The 26,727-nt window shown below is 45.8% G+C and overlaps 1 protein-coding gene across 1 annotated transcript in view; it reads right to left on the reverse strand.

Annotated features, from left to right (window-relative positions):
- Positions 1–26,727, reverse strand: part of LOC107373536 (uncharacterized) — a 76,718-nt gene continuing 49,991 nt past the window's right edge. The window contains exon 28 of the mRNA XM_070543754.1: positions 1–26,727. This exon is cut by the window's right edge and continues 5,504 nt beyond it. Within this exon, the coding sequence (XP_070399855.1) occupies positions 139–26,727 (26,589 nt within the window). The 3' untranslated portion in view covers positions 1–138.

The raw sequence follows: 26,727 nt of genomic DNA on the forward strand, positions 1-26,727 counted from the left end.
ATCTTGATCATGGTCCTTTTCATGATGTTTATGTCTGTGCTGTTTGTGTCTGTGCTGTTTGTGTCTGTGCTGTCAGTCATGGTCTTGGTCTTGTTCGTGGTCATGGTCATGGTCCTGATGATGGTCCTTGTCATGATGTTAATGTCTGTGCTGTTTGTGTCTGTGCTGCTTGTGTCTGTGCTGTTGTTCATCGTCTTGGTCATGGTTATAGTCATGTTCGTGATCATGGTGGTGATCTTGATCATGGTCTTGATCGTGGTCATGGTCTTGGTCTTGTTCATGGTCTTGATCATGGTCATGGCCGTGGTCATGGTCTTGATCATGGTCATGGTCGTAGTCTTGATCCTGGTCATGGTCATAGTCTTGTTCATGGTCTTGTTCATTGTCCTGATCGTGGTCATGGTCTTGGTCTTGTTCATCGTCTTGATCGTGGTCACGGTCTTGGTCTTGTTCATCGCCTTGATTGTGGTTATGGTCTTGGTCTTGTTCATGGTCTTGATTCTGGTCATGGTCGTAGTCTTGACCAGGTTCATGGTCGTAGTCTTGTTCATGGTCTTGTTCATTGTCTTGATCGTAGTCATAGTCATGGTCTTGTTCATCGTCTTGATCGTGGTCATGGTCTTGGTCTTGTTCATTGCCTTGATCGTGGTCATGGTCTTGGTCTTGTTCATGGTCTTGATCATGATCTTTATCCTGGTCATGGTCGTGGTCTTGTTCATGGTCATGATCGTGGTCATGGTGGTGGTCTTGATCGTGGCCTTGATCGTGGTCATGGTCTTGGTCTTGTTCATGGTCTCGATCGTGGTCATGGTCTTGGTCTTGTTCATGGTCTTGATCATTGTCTTGATCGTGGTTATGGTCTTGGTCTTGTTCATTGTCTTGATCGTGGTCTTGATCATGGTCCTTGTCATGATGTTTGTCTCTGTGCTGTTTGTGACTGTGCTGCTTGTGTCTGTGCTGTTGGTCATGGTCATGGTCATGTTCGTGATCATGGTCGTGATCTTGAACATGGTCCTTTTCATGATGTTTGTGTCTGTGCTGTTTGTGTCTGTGCTTCTTGTGTCTGTGCTGTTGGTCATGGTCATGTTCGTGATCATGGTCGTGATCTTGATAATGGTCCTTGTCGTGATATTTGTGGCTGTGCTGCTGGTCATTGTCTTTTTCTTGTTCGTGATCATGGTCTTGGTCTTGATCATGGTCCATGTCATGATGTTTTTCTCTGTGTTGTTTGTGTCTGTGCTGCTTGTGTGTGTGCTCTTGGTCATGGTCTTGGTCATGGTCATGTTCATTATCACGGTCGTGATCTTGATCACGGTCCTTGCCATGATGTTTGCATCTGTGCTGTTTGTGTCTGTGCTGCTTGTGTCTGTGCTGTTGGTCATGGTCTTGGTCATGGTCATGTTCATGATCATGGTCGTGATCTTGATCATGGTCCTTGTCATGATGTTTGTGGCTGTGCTTTTGGTCATGGTCTTGGTCTTGTTCTTGGTCATGGTCTTGATCATGGTCCTTGTCATGTTGTTTGTGTCTGTGCTGCTTTTGTCTGTGCTGTTGGTCTTGGTCTTGGTCATGGTCATGTTCATAATCATGGTCGTGATCTTGATCATGGTCCTTGTCATGATATTTGTGTCTGTGCTGTTTTTGTCTGTGCTGATTGTGTCTGTGCTGTTGGTCATGGTCCTGGTCATGTTCGTGATCATGGTCGTGATCTTTATCGTGGTCCTTGTCATGATGTTTGTGTCTGTGCTGTTGGTCATGTTCTTTGTCTTGTTTGTGGTCATGGTCGTGGTCTTGATCATAGTCCTTGTCATGATGTTTGTGTCTGTGCTGTTTGTGTCTGTGCTGCTTGTGTCTGTGCTGTTGGTCATGGTCATGGTCATGTTCATGATCAATGTTGTGATCTCTATCATGGTCCTTGTCATGATGTTTGTGTCTGTGCTGTTGGTCATGGTCTTGGTCTTTATCATGGTCATGGTCTTGATCGTGGTCCTTGTCATTATGTTTGTGTCTGTGCTGCTTGTGTCTGTGCTTCTTGTGTCTGTGCTGTTGGTCATGGTCTTGGTCATGGTCATGTTCGTGATCATGGTCGTGATCTTGATCATGGTCCTTTTCATAATGTTTGTATCTGTGCTGTCGGTCATGGTCTTGGTCTTGTTCTTGGTCATGGTCATGGTCTTGATAATGGTCCTTGTCATGATGTTTGTTTCTGTGCTGTTTGTGTCTGTGCTGCTTGTGTCTGTGCTGTTGGTCATGGTCTTGGTCATGGTCATATTCATGATCATGGTCGTGATCTTGATCATGGTCCTTTTCATGATGTTTATGTCTGTGCTGTTTGTGTCTGTGCTGCTTGTGTCTGTGCTGTCGGTCATGGTCTTGGTCTTGTTCATGGTCATGGTCATGGTCTTGATAATGGTCCTTGTCATGATGTTTGTGTCTGTGCTGTTTGTGTCTGTGCTGCTTGTGTCTGTGCTGTTGGTCATGGTCTTGGTCATGGTCATGTTCGTGATCATGGTCGTGATCTTGATCATGGTCCTTTTCATGATGTTTATGTCTGTGCTGTTTATGTCTGTGCTGCTTGTGTCTGTGCTGTTGTTCATGGTCTTGGTCATGGTTATGGTCATGTTCGTGATCATGGTGGTGATCTTGATCATGGTATTGATCGTGGTCATGGTCTTGGTCTTGTTCATGGTCTTGATCATGGTCATGGCCGTGGTCATGGTCTTGATCATGGTTGTGGTCTTGTTCATGGTCTTGATCCTGGTCATGGTCGTAGTCTTGATCCTGGTCATGGTCATAGTCTTGTTCATGGTCTTGTTCATTGTCCTGATCGTGGTCATGGTCTTGGTCTTGTTCATCGTCTTGATCGTGGTCACGGTCTAGGTCTTGTTCATCGCCTTGATTGTGGTTATGGTCTTGGTCTTGTTCATGGTCTTGATTCTGGTCATGGTGGTAGTCTTGATCAGGTTCATGGTCGTAGTCTTGTTCATGGTCTTGTTCATTGTCTTGATCGTAGTCATGGTCATGGTCTTGTTCATGGTCTTGATCGTGATCTTTATCCTGGTCATGGTCGTGGTCTTGTTCATGGTCATGATCGTGGTCATGGTGGTGGTCTTGATCGTGGCCTTGATCGTGGTCATGGTGTTGGTCTTGTTCATGGTCTCGATCGTGGTCATGGTCTTGGTCTTGTTCATGGTCTTGATCATTGTCTTGATCGTGGTTATGGTCTTGGTCTTGTTCATTGTCTTGATCGTGGTCTTGATCATGGTCCTTGTCATGATGTTTGTCTCTGTGCTGTTTGTGACTGTGCTGCTTGTGTCTGTGCTGTTGGTCATGGTCATGGTCATGTTCGTGATCATGGTCGTGATCTTGAACATGGTCCTTTTCATGATGTTTGTGTCTGTGCTGTTTGTGTCTGTGCTGCTTGTGTCTGTGCTGTTGGTCATGGTCTTGGCCATGGTCATGTTCATGATCATGGTCGTGATCTTGATCATGTTCCTTGTCATGATGTTTGTGTCTGTGCTTCTTGTGTCTGTGCTGTTGGTCATGGTCATGTTCGTGATCATGGTCGTGATCTTGATAATGGTCCTTGTCGTGATATTTGTGGCTGTGCTGCTGGTCATTGTCTTTTTCTTGTTCGTGATCATGGTCTTGGTCTTGATCATGGTCCATGTCATGATGTTTTTCTCTGTGTTGTTTGTGTCTGTGCTGCTTGTGTGTGTGTTCTTGGTCATGGTCTTGGTCATGGTCATGTTCATTATCACGGTCGTGATCTTGATCACGGTCCTTGCCATGATGTTTGCATCTGTGCTGTTTGTGTCTGTGCTGCTTGTGTCTGTGCTGTTGGTCATGGTCTTGGTCATGGTCATGTTCATGATCATGGTCGTGATCTTGATCATGGTCCTTGTCATGATGTTTGTGGCTGTGCTTTTGGTCATGGTCCTTGTCTTGTTCTTGGTCATGGTCTTGATCATGGTCCTTGTCATGTTGTTTGTGTCTGTGCTGCTTTTGTCTGTGCTGTTGGTCTTGGTCTTGGTCATGGTCATGTTCATAATCATGGTCGTGATCTTGATCATGGTCCTTGTCATGATATTTGTGTCTGTGCTGTTTTTGTCTGTGCTGATTGTGTCTGTGCTGTTGGTCATGGTCCTGGTCATGTTCGTGATCATGGTCGTGATCTTTATCGTGGTCCTTGTCATGATGTTTGTGTCTGTGCTGTTGGTCATGTTCTTTGTCTTGTTTGTGGTCATGGTCGTGGTCTTGATCATAGTCCTTGTCATGATGTTTGTGTCTGTGCTGTTTGTGTCTGTGCTGCTTGTGTCTGTGCTGTTGGTCATGGTCATGGTCATGTTCATGATCAATGTTGTGATCTCTATCATGGTCCTTGTCATGATGTTTGTGTCTGTGCTGTTGGTCATGGTCTTGGTCTTTATCATGGTCATGGTCTTGATCGTGGTCCTTGTCATTATGTTTGTGTCTGTGCTGCTTGTGTCTGTGCTTCTTGTGTCTGTGCTGTTGGTCATGGTCTTGGTCATGGTCATGTTCGTGATCATGGTCGTGATCTTGATCATGGTCCTTTTCATAATGTTTGTATCTGTGCTGTCGGTCATGGTCTTGGTCTTGTTCTTGGTCATGGTCATGGTCTTGATAATGGTCCTTGTCATGATGTTTGTGTCTGTGCTGTTTGTGTCTGTGCTGCTTGTGTCTGTGCTGTTGGTCATGGTCTTGGTCATGGTCATGTTCGTGATCATGGTCGTGATCTTGATCATGGTCCTTTTCATGATGTTTATGTCTGTGCTGTTTATGTCTGTGCTGCTTGTGTCTGTGCTGTTGTTCATGGTCTTGGTCATGTTCGTGATCATGGTGGTGATCTTGATCATGGTATTGATCGTGGTCATGGTCTTGGTCTTGTTCATGGTCTTGATCATGGTCATGGCCGTGGTCATGGTCTTGATCATGGTTGTGGTCTTGTTCATGGTCTTGATCCTGGTCATGGTCGTAGTCTTGATCCTGGTCATGGTCATAGTCTTGTTCATGGTCTTGTTCATTGTCCTGATCGTGGTCATGGTCTTGGTCTTGTTCATCGTCTTGATCGTGGTCACGGTCTAGGTCTTGTTCATCGCCTTGATTGTGGTTATGGTCTTGGTCTTGTTCATGGTCTTGATTCTGGTCATGGTGGTAGTCTTGATCAGGTTCATGGTCGTAGTCTTGTTCATGGTCTTGTTCATTGTCTTGATCGTAGTCATGGTCATGGTCTTGTTGATGGTCTTGATCGTGATCTTTATCCTGGTCATGGTCGTGGTCTTGTTCATGGTCATGATCGTGGTCATGGTGGTGGTCTTGATCGTGGCCTTGATCGTGGTCATGGTCTTGGTCTTGTTCATGGTCTTGATCGTGGTCATGGTCTTGGTCTTGTTCATGGTCTTGATCATTGTCTTGATCGTGGTTATGGTCTTGGTCTTGTTCATGGTCTTGATCGTGGTCTTGATCATGGTCCTTGTCATGATGTTTGTCTCTGTGCTGTTTGTGACTGTGCTGCTTGTGTCTGTGCTGTTGGTCATGGTCATGTTCGTGATCATGGTCGTGATCTTGAACATGGTCCTTTTCATGATGTTTGTGTCTGTGCTGTTTGTGTCTGTGCTGCTTGTGTCTGTGCTGTTGGTCATGGTCTTGGCCATGGTCATGTTCATGATCATGGTCGTGATCTTGATCATGGTCCTTGTCATGATGTTTGTGTCTGTGCTTCTTGTGTCTGTGCTGTTGGTCATGGTCACGGTCATGTTCGTGATCATGGTCGTGATCTTGATAATGGTCCTTGTCGTGATATTTGTGGCTGTGCTGCTGGTCATGGTCTTTTTCTTGTTCGTGATCATGGTCTTGATCATGGTCCTTGTCATGATGTTTTTCTCTGTGTTGTTTGTGTCTGTGCTGCTTGTGTGTGTGCTCTTGGTCATGGTCTTGGTCATGGTCATGTTCGTTATCACGGTCGTGATCTTGATCACGGTCCTTGCCATGATGTTTGCGTCTGTGCTGTTTGTGTCTGTGCTGCTTGTGTCTGTGCTGTTGGTCATGGTCCTGGTCATGTTCGTGATCATGGACGTGATCTTTATCGTGGTCCTTGTCATGATGTTTGTGTCTGTGCTGTTGGTCATGGTCCTTGTCTTGTTCTTGGTCATGGTCTTGATCATGGTCCTTGTCATGTTGTTTGTGTCTGTGCTGTTGGTCATGGTCTTGGTCATGGTCATGTTCATAATCATGGTCGTGATCTTGATCATGGTCCTTGTCATGATATTTGTGTCTGTGCTGTTTTTGTCTGTGCTGCTTGTGTCTGTGCTGTTGGTCATGGTCATGGTCATGTTCGTGATCAATGTTGTGATCTCTATCATGGTCCTTGTCATGATGTTTGTGTCTGTGCTGTTGGTCATGGTCTTGGTCTTTATCATGGTCATGGTCTTGATCGTGGTCCTTGTCATTATGTTTGTGTCTGTGCTGCTTGTGTCTGTGCTGTTGGTCATGGTCTTGGTAATGGTCATGGTCATGTTCGTGATCATGGTCATGATCTTGATCATGGTCCTTGTCATGATGTTTGTGGCTGTGCTTTTGGTCATGGTCTTTGTCTTTATCGTGGTCATGGTCATGGTCTTGATCGTGGTCCTTGTCATAATGTTTGTGTCTGTGCTGCTTGTGTCTGTGCTGCTTGTGTCTGTGCTGTTGGTCATGGTCTTGGTCATGGTCATGTTCGTGATCATGGTCGTGATCTTGATCATGGTCCTTGTCATAATGTTTGTGTCTGTGCTGTTTTTGTCTGTGCTGCTTGTGTCTGTGCTGTTGGTCATGGTCCTGGTCATGGTCATGTTCGTGATCATGGTCTTGATCTTGATCATGGTCCTTGTCATAATGTTTGTGTCTGTGCTGTTTTTGTCTGTGCTGCTTGTGTCTGTGCTGTTGGTCATGGTCTTGGTAATGGTCATGGTCATGTTCGTGATCATGGTCATGATCTTGATCATGGTCCTTGTCATGATGTTTGTGGCTGTGCTTTTGGTCATGGTCTTTGTCTTTATCATGGTCATGGTCATGGTCTTGATCGTGGTCCTTGTCATAATGTTTGTGTCTGTGCTGCTTGTGTCTGTGCTGCTTGTGGTTGTGCTGTTGGTCATGGTCTTGGTCATGGTCATGTTCGTGATCATGGTCGTGATCTTGATCATGGTCCTTGTCATAATGTTTGTGTCTGTGCTGTTTTTGTCTGTGCTGCTTGTGTCTGTGCTGTTGGTCATGGTCTTGGTCATGGTCATGTTCGTGATCATGGTCGTGATCTTGATCATGGTCCTTGTCATGATGTTTGTTGCTCTGCTTTTGGTCATGTTCGTGATCATGGTCTTGATCTTTATCGTGGTCCTTGTCATGATGTTTGTGTCTGTGCTGTTTGTGTCTGTGCTGCTTGCGTCTGTGCTGTTGGTCATGGTCATTGTCATGTTCGTGATCACTGTCGTGATCTCTATCATGGTCCTTGTCATTATGTTGGTGTCTGTGCTTGTGTCTGTGCTGTTGGTCATGGTCATGGTCATGTTCATGATCATGGTCATGATCTTCATCATGGTCCTTGTCATGATGTTTGTGGCTGTGCTTTTGGTCATGGTCTTTGTCTTTATCATGGTCATTGTCATGGTCTTGATCGTGGTCCTTGTCATGATGTTTGTGTCTGTGCTGCTTTTGTCTGTGCTGTTGGTCATGGTCATGGTCATGTTTGTGATCAATGTCGTGATCTCTATCATGGTCCTTGTCATGATGTTTGTGTCTGTGCTGTTGGTCATGGTCTTGGTCTTTATCATGGTCATGGTCTTGATCGTGGTCCTTGTCATTATGTTTGTGTCTGTGCTGCTTGTGTCTGTGCTGTTGGTCATGGTCTTGGTCATGGTCATGGTCATGGTCGTGATCATGGTCCTTGTTATGATGTTTGTGTCTGTGCTGTTTGTTTCTGTGCTGCTTGTGTCTGTGCTGTTGGTCATGGTCTTGGTCATGGTCATGTTCATGATCATGGTCGTGATCTTGATCATGGTCCTTGTAATGATGTTTGTGCCTGTGCTTTTGGTCATGGTCTTTGTCTTGTTCTTGGTCATGGTCATGGTCATGGTCTCGATCATTGTCCTTGTCACGTTGTTTGTGTCTGTGCTGCTTGTGTCTGTCCTGATTTTGTCTGTGCTGTTGGTCATGGTCTTGGCCTTGTTTGTGGTCATGGTCGTGGTCCTGATCATTGTCCTTGTCATGATGTTTGTGTCTGTGCTGTTTGTGTCTGTGCTGTTGTACATGGTCTTGGTCATGGTCATGGTCATGTTCGTGATCATGGTCATGATCTTGATCATGGTCCTTGTCATGATGTTTGTGTCTGTGCTGTTTGTTTCTGTGCTGCTTGTGTCTGTGCTGTTGGTCATGGTCATGGTCATGCTCGTGATCATGGTGGTGATCTTGATCATGGTCCTTGTCATGATGTTTGCGTCTGTGCTGCCTGTGTCCGTGCTGTTGGTCATGGTCTTGTTCATGGTCATGGTCATATTCGTGATCATGGCCATGATCTTGATCATGGTCCTTGTCATGATGTTTGTGTCTGTGCTTTTTGTGTCTGTCTTGTTGGTCATGGTCTTGGTCTTTATCATGGTGATGGTCGTGGTCTTGATCATGGTCCTTGTCATGATGTCTGTGTATGTGCTGTTTGTGTCTGTGCTGCTTGTGTCTTTGCTGTTGGTCATGGTCTTGGTCATGGTCATGTTCGTGATCTTGATCATGGTCCTTGTCATTATGTTTGTGTCTGTGCTGCTTGTTTCTGTGCTGTTGGTCATGGTCTTGGTCATGGTCATGGTCATGTTCGTGATTATGGTCATGATCTTGATCATGGTCCTTGTCATGATGTTTGTGTCTGTGCTGTTTGTTTCTGTGCTGCTTGTGTGTGTGCGATTCGTCATGGTCTTGTTCATGGCCATGGTCATGTTCGTGAGCATGGCCGTGATCTTGTTCATGGTCCTTGTCATGATGTTTGTGTCTGTGCTGTTGTTCATGGTCTTGGTCTTGTTTGTGGTCATGGTCGTGGTCTTGATCATGTTCCTTGTCATGATGTTTGTGTCTGTGCTGTTTGTGTCTGTGCTGCTTGTGTCTGTGCTGTTGGTCATGGTCTTGGTCATGGTCATGTTCGTGATCATGGCCGTGATCTTGATCATGGTCCTTGTCATGACGTTTGTGTCTTTGATGTTGGTCATGGTCTTTATCATGGTCATGGTCTTGATCGTGGTCCTTGTCATGATGTTTGTGTCTGTGCTGTTTGTGTCTGTGCTGCTTTTGTCTGTGCTGCTTTTGCCTGTGCTGCTTTTGTCTGTGCTGTTGGTCATGGTCATGGTCATGTTCGTTATCATGGTCATGATCTTGATCATGGTCCTTGTCACGTTGTTTGTGTCTGTGCTGTTCGTCATGGTCTTGGTCTTGTTCGTCGTCATGGTCGTGGCCTTGATCATATTCCTTGTCATGATGTTTGTGTCTGTGCTGTTTGTGTCTGTGCTGCCTGTGTCCGTGCTGTTGGTCATGGTCTTCGTCATGGTCGTGGTCATGTTCTTGGTCATGGTGGTTATTTTGATCATGGTCCTTGATCACGATCATGGTCACTCGATGTTTGTGGCTCTGATGTTGATCATGGCTGTGATCTTGATCATGGTCCTTGTCATGATGTTTGTGTCTGTGCTGTTGGTCATGGTCTTGGTCTTTATCATGGTCATGATCTTGATCGTGGTCCTTGTCATGATGTTTGTGTCTGTGCTTTTTGTGTCCGTGCTGCTTGTGTCTGTGCTGTTGGTCATGGTCTTGGTCATGGTCATGTTCGTGATCATGGACGTGATCTTGATCATGGTCCTTGTCATGATGTTTGTGTATGTGCTGTTGGTCATGGTCTTTATCATGGTCATGGTCTTGATCGTGGTCCTTTTCATGATGTTTGTGTCTGTGCTGCTTTTGTCTGTGTTGTTGGTCATGGTCATGGTCATGTTCGTTATCATGGTCTTGATCTTGATCATGGTCCTTGTCACGTTGTTTGTGTCTGTGCTCTTCGTCATGGTCTTGGTCTTGTTCGTGGTCATGGTCGTGGCCTTGATCATGTTCCTTGTCATGATGTTTGTGTCTGTGCTGCTTGTGTCTGTGCTGTTGGTCATGGTCTTGGTCATGGTCATGTTCTTGGTCATGGTGGTTATCTTGATCATGGTCCTTGATCACGATCATGGTCACTCGATGTTTGTGGCTCTGCTGTTGATCATGGCCGTGATCTTGATCATGGTCCTTGTCATGATGTTTGTGTCTGTGCTGTTGGTCATTGTTTTGGTCTTTATCATGGTCATGGTCATGGTCTTGATCGTGGTCCTTGTCATGATGTTTGTGTCTGTGCTGTTTGTGTCTGTGCTGCTTTTGTCTGTGCTGTTGGTCATGGTCTTGGTCATGGTCATGTTCGTTATCATGGTCATGATCTTGATCATGGTCCTTGTCACGTTGTTTGTGTCTGTGCTGTTTGTGTCTGTGCTGCTTGTGTCTGTGATGTTGGTCATGGTCTTGGTCATGGTCATGTTCGTGATCATGGCCGTGATCTTGATCATGGTCCTTGTAATGATGTTTGTGTCTGTGCTGTTGGTCATGGTCATGGTCATGCTCGTTATCATGGTCATGATCTTGATCATGGTCCTTGTCACGTTGTTTGTGTCTGTGCTGTTCGTCATTGTCTTGGTCTTGTTCGTGGTCATGGCCTTGATCATGTTCCTTGTCATGATGTTTGTGTCTGTGCTGTTTGTGTCTGTGCTGCTTGTGTCTGTGCTGTTGGGCATGGTCTTGGTCATGGTCATGGTCATGTTCTTGGTCATGGTGGTTATCTTGATCATGGTCCTTGATCACGATCATGGTCACTCGATGTTTGTGGCTCTGCTGTTGATCATGGTCATGGTCTTGATCGTGGTCCTTGTCATGATGTTTGTGTCTGTGCTGTTTGTGTCTGTGCTGCTTTTGTCTGTGCTGTTGGTCATGGTCTTGGTCATGGTCATGTTCGTTATCATGGTCATGATCTTGATCATGGTCCTTGCCACGTTGTTTGTGTCTGTGCTGTTCGTCATGGTCTTGGTCTTGTTCGTGGTCATGGTCGTGGTCTTGATCATGTTCCTTGTCATGATGTTTGTGTCTGTGCTGTTTGTGTCTGTGCTGCTTGTGTCTGTGCTGTTGGTCATGGTCTTGGTCATGGTCATGGTCATGTTCGTGGTCATGGTGGTGATCTTGATCATGGTCCTTGATCACGATCATGGTCACACGATGTTTGTGGCTCTGCTGTTGATCATGGTCGTGATCATGATCACGGTCCTTGTCAGGATGATTGTGTCTGTGCTGGTGGTCATGGTCTTTGTCTTTATCATGGTCATGGTCGCTGTCTTGATTGTGGTCCTTGTCATGATGTTTGTGTCTGTGCTGTTGGTCATGGTCTTGGTCATGGTCATGTTCATGATCATGGTCATGATCTTGATCATTGTCCTGGTCATGATGTTTGTGTCTGTGCTGTTGGTCATGGTCTTGGTCCTGGTCATGGTGATTTTCGTGATCATGGTCGTGATCTTGATCATGGTCCTTGTCATGATGTTTGTGTCTGTGCTGCTTGTGTCTGTGCTGTTGGTCATGGTCTTGGTCATGGTCATGGTCATGTTCGTGATCATGGTCGTGATCTTGATCATGGTCCTTGTCACGATGTTTTTTTCTCTGCTGCTTGTGCCTGTGCTGTTGGTCATGGTCTTGGTCTTGTTTGTGGTCATGGTCGTGGTCTTGATCATGGTCCTTGTCATGATGTTTGTGTCTGTGCTGTTTGTGTCTGTGCTGTTGGTTATGGTCATGGTCATGTTCGTGGTCATGGTGGTGATCTTGATCATGGTCCTTGATCACGATCATGGTCTCTTCATGGTCGTGGCTCTGCTGTTGATCATGGCCGTTATCTTGACCATTGTCCTTGTTATGATGTTTGTGTCTGTGCTGTTGGTCATGGTCTTGGTCTTTATCATGGTCATGGTCATGGTCTTGATCGTGGTCCTTGTCATGATGTTTGTGTCTGTGCTGTTGGTCATGGTCTTTATCATGGTCATGGTCTTGATCGTGGTCCTGGTCATGATGTTTGTGTCTGTGCTGGTTTTGTCTGTGCTGTTGGTCATGGTCATGGTCATGTTCGTTATCATGTTCATGATCTTGATCATGGTCCTTGTCACGTTGTTTGTGTCTGTGCTGTTCGTCATGGTGTTGGTCTTGTTCGCGGTCATGGCCTTGATCATGTTCCTTGTCATGATGTTTGTGTCTGTGCTGTTTGTGTCTGTGCTGCTTGTGTCTGTGCTGTTGGGCATGGTCTTGGTCATGGTCATGGTCATGTTCTTGGTCATGGTGGTTATCTTGATCATGGTCCTTGATCACGATCATGGTCACTCGTTGTTTGTGGCTCTGCTGTTGATCATGGCCGTGATCTTGATCATGGTCCTTGTCATGATGTTTGTGTCTGTGCTGTTGGTTATGGTCTTGGTCTTTATCATGGTCATGGTCATGGTCTTGATCATGGTCCTTGTCATGATGTTTGTGTCTGTGCTGCTTGTGTCTGTGCTGTTGGTCATTGTCTTGGTCATGGTCATGGTCATGTTCGTGATCATGGTCGTGATCTTGATCATGGTCCTTGTCACGATGTTTTTTTCTCTGCTGCTTGTGCCTGTGCTGTTGGTCATGGTCTTGGTCTTGTTTGTGGTCATGGTCTTGGTCTTGATCATGGTCCTTGTCATGAAGTTTGTGTCTGTGCTGTTTGTGTCTGTGCTGTTGGTCATGGTCATGGTCATGTTCGTGGTCATGGTGGTGATCTTGATCATGGTCCTTGATCACGATCATGGTCTCTTCATGTTCGTGGCTCTGCTGTTGATCATGGCCGTTATCTTGACCATTGTCCTTGTTATGATGTTTGTGTCTGTGCTGTTGGTCATGGTCTTGGTCTTTATCATGGTCATGGTCATGGTCTTGATCGTGGTCCTTGTCATGATGTTTGTGTCTGTGCTGTTGGGCATGGTCTTGGTCATGGTCATGGTCATGTTCTTGGTCATGGTGGTTATCTTGATCATGGTCCTTGATCACGATCATGGTCACTCGATGTTTGTGGCTTTGCTGTTGATCATGGCCGTGATCTTGATCATGGTCCTTGTCATGATGTTTGTGTCTGTGCTGTTGGTTATGGTCTTGGTCTTTATCATGGTCATGGTCATGGTCTTGATCATTGTCCTTGTCATGATGTTTGTGTCTGTGCTGTTGGTTATGGTCTTGGTCTTTATCATGGTCATGGTCATGGTCTTGATCATGGTCCTTGTCATGATGTTTGTGTCTGTGCTGTTGGTTATGGTCTTGGTCTTTATCGTGGTCATGGTCATGGTCTTGATCATGGTCCTTGTCATGATGTTTGTGTCTGTGCTGTTTGTGTCTGTGCTGCTTTTGTCTGTGCTGTTGGTCATGGTCTTGGTCATGGTCATGTTCGTTATCATGGTCATGATCTTGATCATGGTCCTTGTCACGTTGTTTGTGTCTGTGATGTTGGTCATGGTCTTGGTCATGGTCATGTTCGTGATCATGGCCGTGATCTTGATCATGGTCCTTGTAATGATGTTTGTGTCTGTGCTGTTGGTCATGGTCATGGTCATGCTCGTTATCATGGTCATGATCTTGATCATGGTCCTTGTCACGTTGTTTGTGTCTGTGCTGTTCGTCATTGTCTTGGTCTTGTTCGTGGTCATGGCCTTGATCATGTTCCTTGTCATGATGTTTGTGTCTGTGCTGTTTGTGTCTGTGCTGCTTGTGTCTGTGCTGTTGGGCATGGTCTTGGTCATGGTCATGGTCATGTTCTTGGTCATGGTGGTTATCTTGATCATGGTCCTTGATCACGATCATGGTCACTCGATGTTTGTGGCTCTGCTGTTGATCATGGTCATGGTCTTGATCGTGGTCCTTGTCATGATGTTTGTGTCTGTGCTGTTTGTGTCTGTGCTGCTTTTGTCTGTGCTGTTGGTCATGGTCTTGGTCATGGTCATGTTCGTTATCATGGTCATGATCTTGATCATGGTCCTTGCCACGTTGTTTGTGTCTGTGCTGTTCGTCATGGTCTTGGTCTTGTTCGTGGTCATGGTCGTGGTCTTGATCATGTTCCTTGTCATGATGTTTGTGTCTGTGCTGTTTGTGTCTGTGCTGCTTGTGTCTGTGCTGTTGGTCATGGTCTTGGTCATGGTCATGGTCATGTTCGTGGTCATGGTGGTGATCTTGATCATGGTCCTTGATCACGATCATGGTCACACGATGTTTGTGGCTCTGCTGTTGATCATGGTCGTGATCATGATCACGGTCCTTGTCAGGATGATTGTGTCTGTGCTGGTGGTCATGGTCTTTGTCTTTATCATGGTCATGGTCGCTGTCTTGATTGTGGTCCTTGTCATGATGTTTGTGTCTGTGCTGTTGGTCATGGTCTTGGTCATGGTCATGTTCATGATCATGGTCATGATCTTGATCATTGTCCTGGTCATGATGTTTGTGTCTGTGCTGTTGGTCATGGTCTTGGTCCTGGTCATGGTGATTTTCGTGATCATGGTCGTGATCTTGATCATGGTCCTTGTCATGATGTTTGTGTCTGTGCTGCTTGTGTCTGTGCTGTTGGTCATGGTCTTGGTCATGGTCATGGTCATGTTCGTGATCATGGTCGTGATCTTGATCATGGTCCTTGTCACGATGTTTTTTTCTCTGCTGCTTGTGCCTGTGCTGTTGGTCATGGTCTTGGTCTTGTTTGTGGTCATGGTCGTGGTCTTGATCATGGTCCTTGTCATGATGTTTGTGTCTGTGCTGTTTGTGTCTGTGCTGTTGGTTATGGTCATGGTCATGTTCGTGGTCATGGTGGTGATCTTGATCATGGTCCTTGATCACGATCATGGTCTCTTCATGGTCGTGGCTCTGCTGTTGATCATGGCCGTTATCTTGACCATTGTCCTTGTTATGATGTTTGTGTCTGTGCTGTTGGTCATGGTCTTGGTCTTTATCATGGTCATGGTCATGGTCTTGATCGTGGTCCTTGTCATGATGTTTGTGTCTGTGCTGTTGGTCATGGTCTTTATCATGGTCATGGTCTTGATCGTGGTCCTGGTCATGATGTTTGTGTCTGTGCTGGTTTTGTCTGTGCTGTTGGTCATGGTCATGGTCATGTTCGTTATCATGTTCATGATCTTGATCATGGTCCTTGTCACGTTGTTTGTGTCTGTGCTGTTCGTCATGGTGTTGGTCTTGTTCGCGGTCATGGCCTTGATCATGTTCCTTGTCATGATGTTTGTGTCTGTGCTGTTTGTGTCTGTGCTGCTTGTGTCTGTGCTGTTGGGCATGGTCTTGGTCATGGTCATGGTCATGTTCTTGGTCATGGTGGTTATCTTGATCATGGTCCTTGATCACGATCATGGTCACTCGTTGTTTGTGGCTCTGCTGTTGATCATGGCCGTGATCTTGATCATGGTCCTTGTCATGATGTTTGTGTCTGTGCTGTTGGTTATGGTCTTGGTCTTTATCATGGTCATGGTCATGGTCTTGATCATGGTCCTTGTCATGATGTTTGTGTCTGTGCTGCTTGTGTCTGTGCTGTTGGTCATTGTCTTGGTCATGGTCATGGTCATGTTCGTGATCATGGTCGTGATCTTGATCATGGTCCTTGTCACGATGTTTTTTTCTCTGCTGCTTGTGCCTGTGCTGTTGGTCATGGTCTTGGTCTTGTTTGTGGTCATGGTCTTGGTCTTGATCATGGTCCTTGTCATGAAGTTTGTGTCTGTGCTGTTTGTGTCTGTGCTGTTGGTCATGGTCATGGTCATGTTCGTGGTCATGGTGGTGATCTTGATCATGGTCCTTGATCACGATCATGGTCTCTTCATGTTCGTGGCTCTGCTGTTGATCATGGCCGTTATCTTGACCATTGTCCTTGTTATGATGTTTGTGTCTGTGCTGTTGGTCATGGTCTTGGTCTTTATCATGGTCATGGTCATGGTCTTGATCGTGGTCCTTGTCATGATGTTTGTGTCTGTGCTGTTGGGCATGGTCTTGGTCATGGTCATGGTCATGTTCTTGGTCATGGTGGTTATCTTGATCATGGTCCTTGATCACGATCATGGTCACTCGATGTTTGTGGCTTTGCTGTTGATCATGGCCGTGATCTTGATCATGGTCCTTGTCATGATGTTTGTGTCTGTGCTGTTGGTTATGGTCTTGGTCTTTATCATGGTCATGGTCATGGTCTTGATCATTGTCCTTGTCATGATGTTTGTGTCTGTGCTGTTGGTTATGGTCTTGGTCTTTATCATGGTCATGGTCATGGTCTTGATCATGGTCCTTGTCATGATGTTTGTGTCTGTGCTGTTGGTTATGGTCTTGGTCTTTATCGTGGTCATGGTCATGGTCTTGATCATGGTCCTTGTCATGATGTTTGTGTCTGTGCTGTTTGTGTCTGTGCTGCTTTTGTCTGTGCTGTTGGTCATGGTCTTGGTCATGGTCATGTTCGTTATCATGGTCATGATCTTGATCATGGTCCTTGTCACGTTGTTTGTGTCTGTGCTGTTCGTCATGGTCTTGGTCTTGTTCGTGGTCATGGTCTTGTTCGTGGTCATGGTCGTGGTCTTGATCATGTTCCTTGTCATGATGTTTGTGTCTGTGCTGTTTGTGTCTGTGCTGCTTGTGTCTGTACCGTTGGCCATGGTCTTCGTCATGGTCATGGTCATGTTCGTGGTCATGGTGGTGATCTTGATCATGGTCCTTGATCACGATCATGGTCACACGATGTTTGTGGCTCTGCTGTTGATCATGGTCGTGATCTTGATCATGGTCCTTGTCATGATGTTTGTGTCTGTGCTGGTGGTCATGGTCTTTGTCTTTATCATTGTCATGGTCGCTGTCTTGATTGTGGTCCTTGTCATGATGTTTGTGTCTGTGCTGTTGGTCATGGTCTTCGTCTTCTTTGTGGTCGTGGTCTTGGTCATGGTCATGTTCGTGATCATGGTTGTGATCTTGATCATGGTCCTTGTCATGATGTTTGTGTCTGTGCTGCTTGTGTCTGTGCTGTTGGTCATGGTCTTGTTCATGGTCATGGTCATGTTCGTGATCATGGTCGTGATCTTGATCATGGTCCTTGTCATGATGTTTTTTTCTGTGCTGCTTGTGTCTGTGCTGTTGGTCATGGTCTTGGTCTTGTTTGTGGTCATGGTCGTGGTCTTGATCATGGCCCTTGTCATGATGTTTGTGTCTGTGCTGTTGGTCATGGTCATGGTCATGGTCATGTTCGTGGTCATGGTGGTGATCTTGATCATGGTCCTTGATCACGATCATGGTCACTTGATGTTCGTGGCTCTGCTGTTGATCATGGCCGTGATCTTGATCATTGTCCTTGTCATGATGTTTGTGTCTGTGCTGTTGGTCATGGTCTATGTCTTTATCATGGTCATGGTCATGGTCTTGATCGTGGTCCTTGTCATGATGTTTGTGTCTGTGCTGTTTGTGTCTGTGCTGCTTTTGTCTGTGCTGTTGGTCATGGTCTTGGTCATGGTCATGGTCATGTTCATTATCATGGTCATGATCTTGATCATGGTCCTTGTCACGTTGTTTGCGTCTGTGCTGTTCGTCATGGTCTTGGTCTTTGTCATGGTCGTGGTCTTGATCATGTTCCTCGTCATGATGTTTGTGTCTGTGCTGTTTGTGTCTGTGCTGCTTGTCTCTGTGCTGTTGGTCATGGTCTTGGTCATGGTCATGTTCGTGGTCATGGTGGTGATCTTGATCATGGTCCTTGATCACGATCATGGTCACTCGATGTTCGTGGCTCTGCTGTTGATCATGGCCGTGATCTTGATCATTGTCCTTGTCATGATGTTTGTGTCTGTGCTGTTGGTCATGGTCTTGGTCTTTATCATGGTCATGGTCATGGTCTTGATCGTGGTCCTTGTCATGATGTTTGTGTCTGTGCTGTTTGTGTCTGTGCTGCTTTTGTCTGTGCTGTTGGTCATGGTCTTGGTCATGGTCATGGTCATGTTCGTTATCATGGTCATGATCTTGATCATGGTCCTTGTCACGTTGTTTGCGTCTGTGCTGTTCGTCATGGTCTTGGTCTTTGTCATGGTCTTGGTCTTGATCATGTTTCTTGTCATGATGTTTGTGTCTGTGCTGTTTGTGTCTGTGCTGCTTGTGTCTGTGCTGTTGGTCTATGTCTTGGTCATGGTCATGTTCGTGGTCATGGTGGTGATCTTGATCATGGTCCTTGATCACGATCATGGTCACACGATGTTTGTGGCTCTGCTGTTGGTCATGGTCGTGATCTTGATTATGGTCCTTGTCATGATGTTTGTGTCTGTGCTGGTGGTCATGGTCTTGGTCTTTATCATGGTCATGGTCGTGATCTTGATTATGGTCCTTGTCATGATGTTTGTGTCTGTGCTGGTGGTCATGGTCTTGTTCTTTATCATGGTCATGGTCGCTGTCTTGATCATGGTCCTTGTCATGATGTTTGTGTCTGTATTGTTTGTGTCTGTGCTGCTTGTGTCTGTGCTGTTGGTCATGGTCTTGGTCATCGTCATGTTCATGATCATGGTCATGATCTTGATCATTGTCCTTGTCATTATGTTTGTGTCTGTGCTGTTGGTCATGGTCTTGGTCTTTATCATGGTCATGGTCGCTGTCTTGATTGTGGTCCTTGTCATGATGTTTGTGTCTGTGCTGCTTGTGTCTGTGCTGTTGGTCATGGTCTTGGTCTTGTTTGTGGTCATGGACGTGGTCTTGATCATGGCCCTTGTCATGATGTCTGTGCTGTTGGTCATGGTCTTGGTCATGGTCATGTTCGTGGTCATGGTGGTGATCTTGATCATGGTCCTTGATCACGATCATGGTCACTTGATGTTCGTGGCTCTGCTGTTGATCATGGCCGTGATCTTGATCATTGTCCTTGTCATGATGTTTGTGTCTGTGCTGTTGGTCATGGTCAATGTCTTTATCATGGTCATGGTCATGGTCTTGATCGTGGTCCTTGTCATGATGTTTGTGTCTGTGCTGTTTGTGTCTGTGCTGCTTTTGTCTGTGCTGTTGGTCATGGTCTTGGTCATGGTCATGGTCATGTTCATTATCATGGTCATGATCTTGATCATGGTCCTTGTCACGTTGTTTGCGTCTGTGCTGTTCGTCATGGTCTTGGTCTTTGTCATGGTCGTGGTCTTGATCATGTTCCTCGTCATGATGTTTGTGTCTGTGCTGTTTGTGTCTGTGCTGCTTGTCTCTGTGCTGTTGGTCATGGTCTTGGTCATGGTCATGGTCATGATCTTGATCATGGTCCTTGTCACGATGTTTTTTTCTGTGCTGCTTTTGTCTGTGCTGTTGGTCATGGTCTTGTTCATGGTCATGGTCATGATCTTTATCATGGTCCTTGTCACGATGTTTTTTTCTGTGCTGCTTGTGTCTGTGCTGTGTGTCATGGTCTTGGTCTTGTTTGTGGTCATGGTCGTGGTCTTGATCATGGTCCTTGTCATGATGTTTGTGTCTGTGCTGTTGGTTATGGTCATGGTCATGTTCGTGGTCATGGTCGTGATCTTGATCATGGTCCTTGATCACGATCATGGTCACACGATGTTTGTGGCTCTGCTGTTGATTATGGTCGTGATCTTGATCATGGTCCTTGTCATGATGATTGTGTCTGTGCTGTTGGTCATGGTCTTGGTCTTTATCATGGTCATGGTCGCTGTCTTGATTGTGGTCCTTGTCATGATGTTTGTGTCTGTGCTGCTTGTGTCTGTGCTGTTGGTCATGGTGTTGGTCTTGTTTGTGGTCATGGTCGTGGTCTTGATCATGGTCCTTGTCATGATGTTTGTGTCTGTGCTCCTTTTGTCTGTGCTGTTGGTCATGGTCTTGGTCATGGTCATGGTCATGTTCGTGGTCATGGTGGTGATCTTGATCATGGTCCTTGTCATGATGTTTGTTGCACTGCTTTTGGTCATGGTCATGTTCATGATCATGGTCGTGATCTTGATCATGGTCCTTGATCACGATCATGTTCACACGATGTTTGTGGCTCTGCTGTTGATTATGGTCGTGATCTTGATCATGGTCCTTGTCATGATGATTGTGTCTGTGCTGTTGGTCATGGTCTTGGTCTTTATCATGGTCATGGTCGCTGTCTTGATTGTGGTCCTTGTCATGATGTTTGTGTCTGTGCTGTTGGTCATGGTCTTGGTCATGGTCATGTTCATGATTATGGTCAGGATCTTGATCATGGTCCTTGTCATGATGTTTGCGTCTGTGCTGTTGATCATGGTCTTGGTCTTCTTTGTGGTCGTGGTCTTGGTCATGGTCATTTTCGTGATCATCGTTGTGATCTTGATCATGGTCCTTGTCATGATGTTTGTGTCTGTGCTGCTTGTGTCTGTGCTGTTGGTCATGGTCATTTTTGTGATGATGGTTGTCATCTTGATCATGGTCCTTGTCATGATGTTTGTGTCTGTGCTGTTTGTGTTTGTGCTGCTTGTGTCTGTGCTGTTGGTCATGGTCATTTTTGTGATCATGGTCGTGATCTTGATCATGGTCCTTGTCATGATGTTTGTGTCTATGCTCTTGGTCATGGTCATGTTCGTGGTCATGGTCGTGGTCTTGATCATGGTCCTTGTCATGATGTTTGTGTCTGTGCTGTTTGTGTCTGTGCTGCTTGTGTCTGTGCTGTTGGTCATGGTCCTTGTCATGGTCATGGTGGTGATCTTGATCATGGTCCTTGTCATGATGTATGTTGCACTGCTTTTGGTCATGGTCATGTTCGTGATCATGGTTGTGATCTTGATCATGGTCCTTGATCACGATCATGGTCACATGATGTTTGTGAGTCTGCTGTTGATTATGGTCGTGATCTTGATCATGGTCCTTGTCATGATGTTTGTGTCTGTGCTGTTGGTCATGGTGTTGGTCTTTATCATGGTCATGTTCGTGGTCTTGATTGTGGTCCTTGTCATGATGTTTGTGTCTGTGCTGTTGGCCATGGTCCTGGTCATGGTCATGTTCGTGATCATGGTCGTGATCTTGATCATGGTCCTTGGCATGATGATTGCGTCTGTGCTGTTTTTGTCTGTGCTGTTTGTGTCTGTGCTGTTGGTCATGGTCTTGGTCATTGTCATGTTTGTGATCATGTTCGTGATCTTGATCATGGTCTTTGTCATGTTGTTTGTGTCTGTGCTGTTCATCATGGTCTTGGTCTTGTTCGTGGTCTTGGTCATGGTGTTGATCATGGTCCTTGTCATGATGTGTGTGTCTGTGCTGTTGGTCATGGTCTTGGTCATGGTCATGGTCTTGATCATGGTCCTTGTCATGATGTTTGTGTCTGTGCTGTTGGTCATGGTCTTGGTCTTTAACATGGTCATGGTCTTGATCGTGGTCCTTGTCATGATGTTTGTGTCTGTGCTGTTTGTGTCTGTGCTGCTTGTGTCTGTGCTGTTGGTCATGGTCTTGGTCATGGTCATGTTCGTGATCATAGTCGTGATCTTTATCATGGTCCTTGTCATGATGTTTGTGTCTGTGCTGTTGGTCATGGTCTTGGTCTTGTTCGTGGTCATGGTCGTGGACTTGATCACGGTCCTTGTCATGATGTTTGTGTCTGTGCTGTTGGTCATGGTCTTGGTCTTGTTCGTGGTCATGGTCGTGGACTTGATCATGGTCCTTGTCATGATGTTTGTGTCTGTGCTGTTTGTGTGTGTGCCGATGGTCATGGTCTCTGTCATGGTCATGTTCGTGATCATGTTCGTGATCTTGATCATGGTCCTTGTCATGGTGTTTGTGTCTGTGCTGTTTGTGTCTGTGCGTCTTGTGTCTGTGCTGATGGTCATGGTCTCTGTCATGATCGTGGTCATGCTCATGATCATGGTCTTGATCTTGATTATGGTCCTTGTCATGTTGTTTGTGTCTGTGCTGCTTGTGTCTGTGTTGTTGGTCATGGTCTTGGTCATGGTCCTGTTTGTGATCATGGTCGTGATCTTGATCATGGTCCTTGTCATGATGTTTGTTGCTCTGCTTTTTGTCTTGGTCATGTTCGTGATCATGGTCGTGATCTTTATCGTGGTCCTTGTCATGATGTTTGTGTCTGTGCTGTTGGTCATGGTCTTTGTCTTGTTTGTGGTCATGGTCGTGGTCTTTATCATGGTCCTTGTCATGATGTTTGCGTCTGTGCTGTTTGTGCCGTTGCTGTTGGTCATGGACTTGGTCATCGTCATGGTCATGTTCGTGATCTTGATTATGGTCCTTGTCATGATGTTTGTGTCTGTTCTTTATGTCATGGTCTTGGTCTTTATCATGGTCATGGTCATGGGCTTGATCACGCTCCTCGTCATGATCTTTGTGTCTGTGCTGTTGGTCATGGTCATCTTTTTGATCATTGTCATGGTCGTGACCATGATCATGGTCCATGTCATGATGTTTGTTTTTCTGCTGTTGGTGATGGTCTTGGTCTTGATCATGGTCGTGATTTTGATCATGGTCCTTGTCGTGATGTTTGTGTTTGTGCTGCTTGTGTCTGTGTTGTTGATCATGGTCTTTTTTTTGATCATGGTCCTTGTCATGATGTTTGTGTCTGTGCTGTTGGTCATGGTCTTTGTCTTGTTCGTGGTCATGGTCGTGGTCTTGATCATGGTCCTTGTCATGATGTTTGTTGATCTGCTTTTTGTCTTGGTCATGTTCGTGATCATGGTCGTGATCTTTATCGTGGTCCTTGTCATGATGTTTGCGTCTGTGCTGTTTGTGTCGTTGCTGTTGGCCATGGTCTTTGTCTTGTTCGTGGTCCTGGTCGTGATCTTTATCGTGGTCCTTGTCATGATGTTTGTGTCTGCGCTGTTGGTCATGGTCTTTGTCTTGTTCGTGGTCATGGTCGTGGTCTTGATCATGGTCCTTGTCATGATGTTTGCGTCTGTGCTGTTTGTGTCGTTGCTGTTGGTCATGGTCTTTGTCTTGTTCGTGGTCCTGGTCGTGATCTTTATCGTGGTCCTTGTCATGATGTTTGTGTCTGTGCTGTTGGTGATGGTCTTGTTCTTGATCATGATCATGGTCGTGATTTTGATCATGGTCCTTGTCGTGATGTTTGTGTTTGTGCTGCTTGTGTCTGTGCTGCTTGTGTCTGTGTTGTTGATCATGGTCGTGATCTTGATCATGGTCCTTGTCATGATGTTTGTGGCTGTGCTGTTGGTCATGGTGATGTTCGTGGTCATGGTCATGATCACTATCTTGCGCATGATGTTTGTGATGTTTATGGCTGTGCTGTTTGTCATGGTCTTTATTGTGGTCATGGTCGTGGTCTTTATCATGGTCCTTGTCATGATGTTTGTGTCTGTGCTGTTTGTGTCTGTGCTGCTTTTGTCTGTGCTGTTGGTCATGGTCTTGGTCTTGATCATGGTCCTTGTCATGAAGTTTGTGTCTGTGCTGTTTGTGTCTGTGCTGTTGGTCATGGTCATGGTCATGTTCGTGGTCATGGTGGTGATCTTGATCATGGTCCTTGATCACGATCATGGTCTCTTCATGTTCGTGGCTCTGCTGTTGATCATGGCCGTTATCTTGACCATTGTCCTTGTTATGATGTTTGTGTCTGTGCTGTTGGTCATGGTCTTGGTCTTTATCATGGTCATGGTCATGGTCTTGATCGTGGTCCTTGTCATGATGTTTGTGTCTGTGCTGTTGGGCATGGTCTTGGTCATGGTCATGGTCATGTTCTTGGTCATGGTGGTTATCTTGATCATGGTCCTTGATCACGATCATGGTCACTCGATGTTTGTGGCTTTGCTGTTGATCATGGCCGTGATCTTGATCATGGTCCTTGTCATGATGTTTGTGTCTGTGCTGTTGGTTATGGTCTTGGTCTTTATCATGGTCATGGTCATGGTCTTGATCATTGTCCTTGTCATGATGTTTGTGTCTGTGCTGTTGGTTATGGTCTTGGTCTTTATCATGGTCATGGTCATGGTCTTGATCATGGTCCTTGTCATGATGTTTGTGTCTGTGCTGTTGGTTATGGTCTTGGTCTTTATCGTGGTCATGGTCATGGTCTTGATCATGGTCCTTGTCATGATGTTTGTGTCTGTGCTGTTTGTGTCTGTGCTGCTTTTGTCTGTGCTGTTGGTCATGGTCTTGGTCATGGTCATGTTCGTTATCATGGTCATGATCTTGATCATGGTCCTTGTCACGTTGTTTGTGTCTGTGCTGTTCGTCATGGTCTTGGTCTTGTTCGTGGTCATGGTCTTGTTCGTGGTCATGGTCGTGGTCTTGATCATGTTCCTTGTCATGATGTTTGTGTCTGTGCTGTTTGTGTCTGTGCTGCTTGTGTCTGTACCGTTGGCCATGGTCTTCGTCATGGTCATGGTCATGTTCGTGGTCATGGTGGTGATCTTGATCATGGTCCTTGATCACGATCATGGTCACACGATGTTTGTGGCTCTGCTGTTGATCATGGTCGTGATCTTGATCATGGTCCTTGTCATGATGTTTGTGTCTGTGCTGGTGGTCATGGTCTTTGTCTTTATCATTGTCATGGTCGCTGTCTTGATTGTGGTCCTTGTCATGATGTTTGTGTCTGTGCTGTTGGTCATGGTCTTCGTCTTCTTTGTGGTCGTGGTCTTGGTCATGGTCATGTTCGTGATCATGGTTGTGATCTTGATCATGGTCCTTGTCATGATGTTTGTGTCTGTGCTGCTTGTGTCTGTGCTGTTGGTCATGGTCTTGTTCATGGTCATGGTCATGTTCGTGATCATGGTCGTGATCTTGATCATGGTCCTTGTCATGATGTTTTTTTCTGTGCTGCTTGTGTCTGTGCTGTTGGTCATGGTCTTGGTCTTGTTTGTGGTCATGGTCGTGGTCTTGATCATGGCCCTTGTCATGATGTTTGTGTCTGTGCTGTTGGTCATGGTCATGGTCATGGTCATGTTCGTGGTCATGGTGGTGATCTTGATCATGGTCCTTGATCACGATCATGGTCACTTGATGTTCGTGGCTCTGCTGTTGATCATGGCCGTGATCTTGATCATTGTCCTTGTCATGATGTTTGTGTCTGTGCTGTTGGTCATGGTCTATGTCTTTATCATGGTCATGGTCATGGTCTTGATCGTGGTCCTTGTCATGATGTTTGTGTCTGTGCTGTTTGTGTCTGTGCTGCTTTTGTCTGTGCTGTTGGTCATGGTCTTGGTCATGGTCATGGTCATGTTCATTATCATGGTCATGATCTTGATCATGGTCCTTGTCACGTTGTTTGCGTCTGTGCTGTTCGTCATGGTCTTGGTCTTTGTCATGGTCGTGGTCTTGATCATGTTCCTCGTCATGATGTTTGTGTCTGTGCTGTTTGTGTCTGTGCTGCTTGTCTCTGTGCTGTTGGTCATGGTCTTGGTCATGGTCATGTTCGTGGTCATGGTGGTGATCTTGATCATGGTCCTTGATCACGATCATGGTCACTCGATGTTCGTGGCTCTGCTGTTGATCATGGCCGTGATCTTGATCATTGTCCTTGTCATGATGTTTGTGTCTGTGCTGTTGGTCATGGTCTTGGTCTTTATCATGGTCATGGTCATGGTCTTGATCGTGGTCCTTGTCATGATGTTTGTGTCTGTGCTGTTTGTGTCTGTGCTGCTTTTGTCTGTGCTGTTGGTCATGGTCTTGGTCATGGTCATGGTCATGTTCGTTATCATGGTCATGATCTTGATCATGGTCCTTGTCACGTTGTTTGCGTCTGTGCTGTTCGTCATGGTCTTGGTCTTTGTCATGGTCTTGGTCTTGATCATGTTTCTTGTCATGATGTTTGTGTCTGTGCTGTTTGTGTCTGTGCTGCTTGTGTCTGTGCTGTTGGTCTATGTCTTGGTCATGGTCATGTTCGTGGTCATGGTGGTGATCTTGATCATGGTCCTTGATCACGATCATGGTCACACGATGTTTGTGGCTCTGCTGTTGGTCATGGTCGTGATCTTGATTATGGTCCTTGTCATGATGTTTGTGTCTGTGCTGGTGGTCATGGTCTTGGTCTTTATCATGGTCATGGTCGTGATCTTGATTATGGTCCTTGTCATGATGTTTGTGTCTGTGCTGGTGGTCATGGTCTTGTTCTTTATCATGGTCATGGTCGCTGTCTTGATCATGGTCCTTGTCATGATGTTTGTGTCTGTATTGTTTGTGTCTGTGCTGCTTGTGTCTGTGCTGTTGGTCATGGTCTTGGTCATCGTCATGTTCATGATCATGGTCATGATCTTGATCATTGTCCTTGTCATTATGTTTGTGTCTGTGCTGTTGGTCATGGTCTTGGTCTTTATCATGGTCATGGTCGCTGTCTTGATTGTGGTCCTTGTCATGATGTTTGTGTCTGTGCTGCTTGTGTCTGTGCTGTTGGTCATGGTCTTGGTCTTGTTTGTGGTCATGGACGTGGTCTTGATCATGGCCCTTGTCATGATGTCTGTGCTGTTGGTCATGGTCTTGGTCATGGTCATGTTCGTGGTCATGGTGGTGATCTTGATCATGGTCCTTGATCACGATCATGGTCACTTGATGTTCGTGGCTCTGCTGTTGATCATGGCCGTGATCTTGATCATTGTCCTTGTCATGATGTTTGTGTCTGTGCTGTTGGTCATGGTCAATGTCTTTATCATGGTCATGGTCATGGTCTTGATCGTGGTC

This window comes from Nothobranchius furzeri, chromosome 13, assembly GCF_043380555.1.
Source record: "Nothobranchius furzeri strain GRZ-AD chromosome 13, NfurGRZ-RIMD1, whole genome shotgun sequence".
NCBI lineage: Eukaryota > Metazoa > Chordata > Actinopteri > Cyprinodontiformes > Nothobranchiidae > Nothobranchius > Nothobranchius furzeri.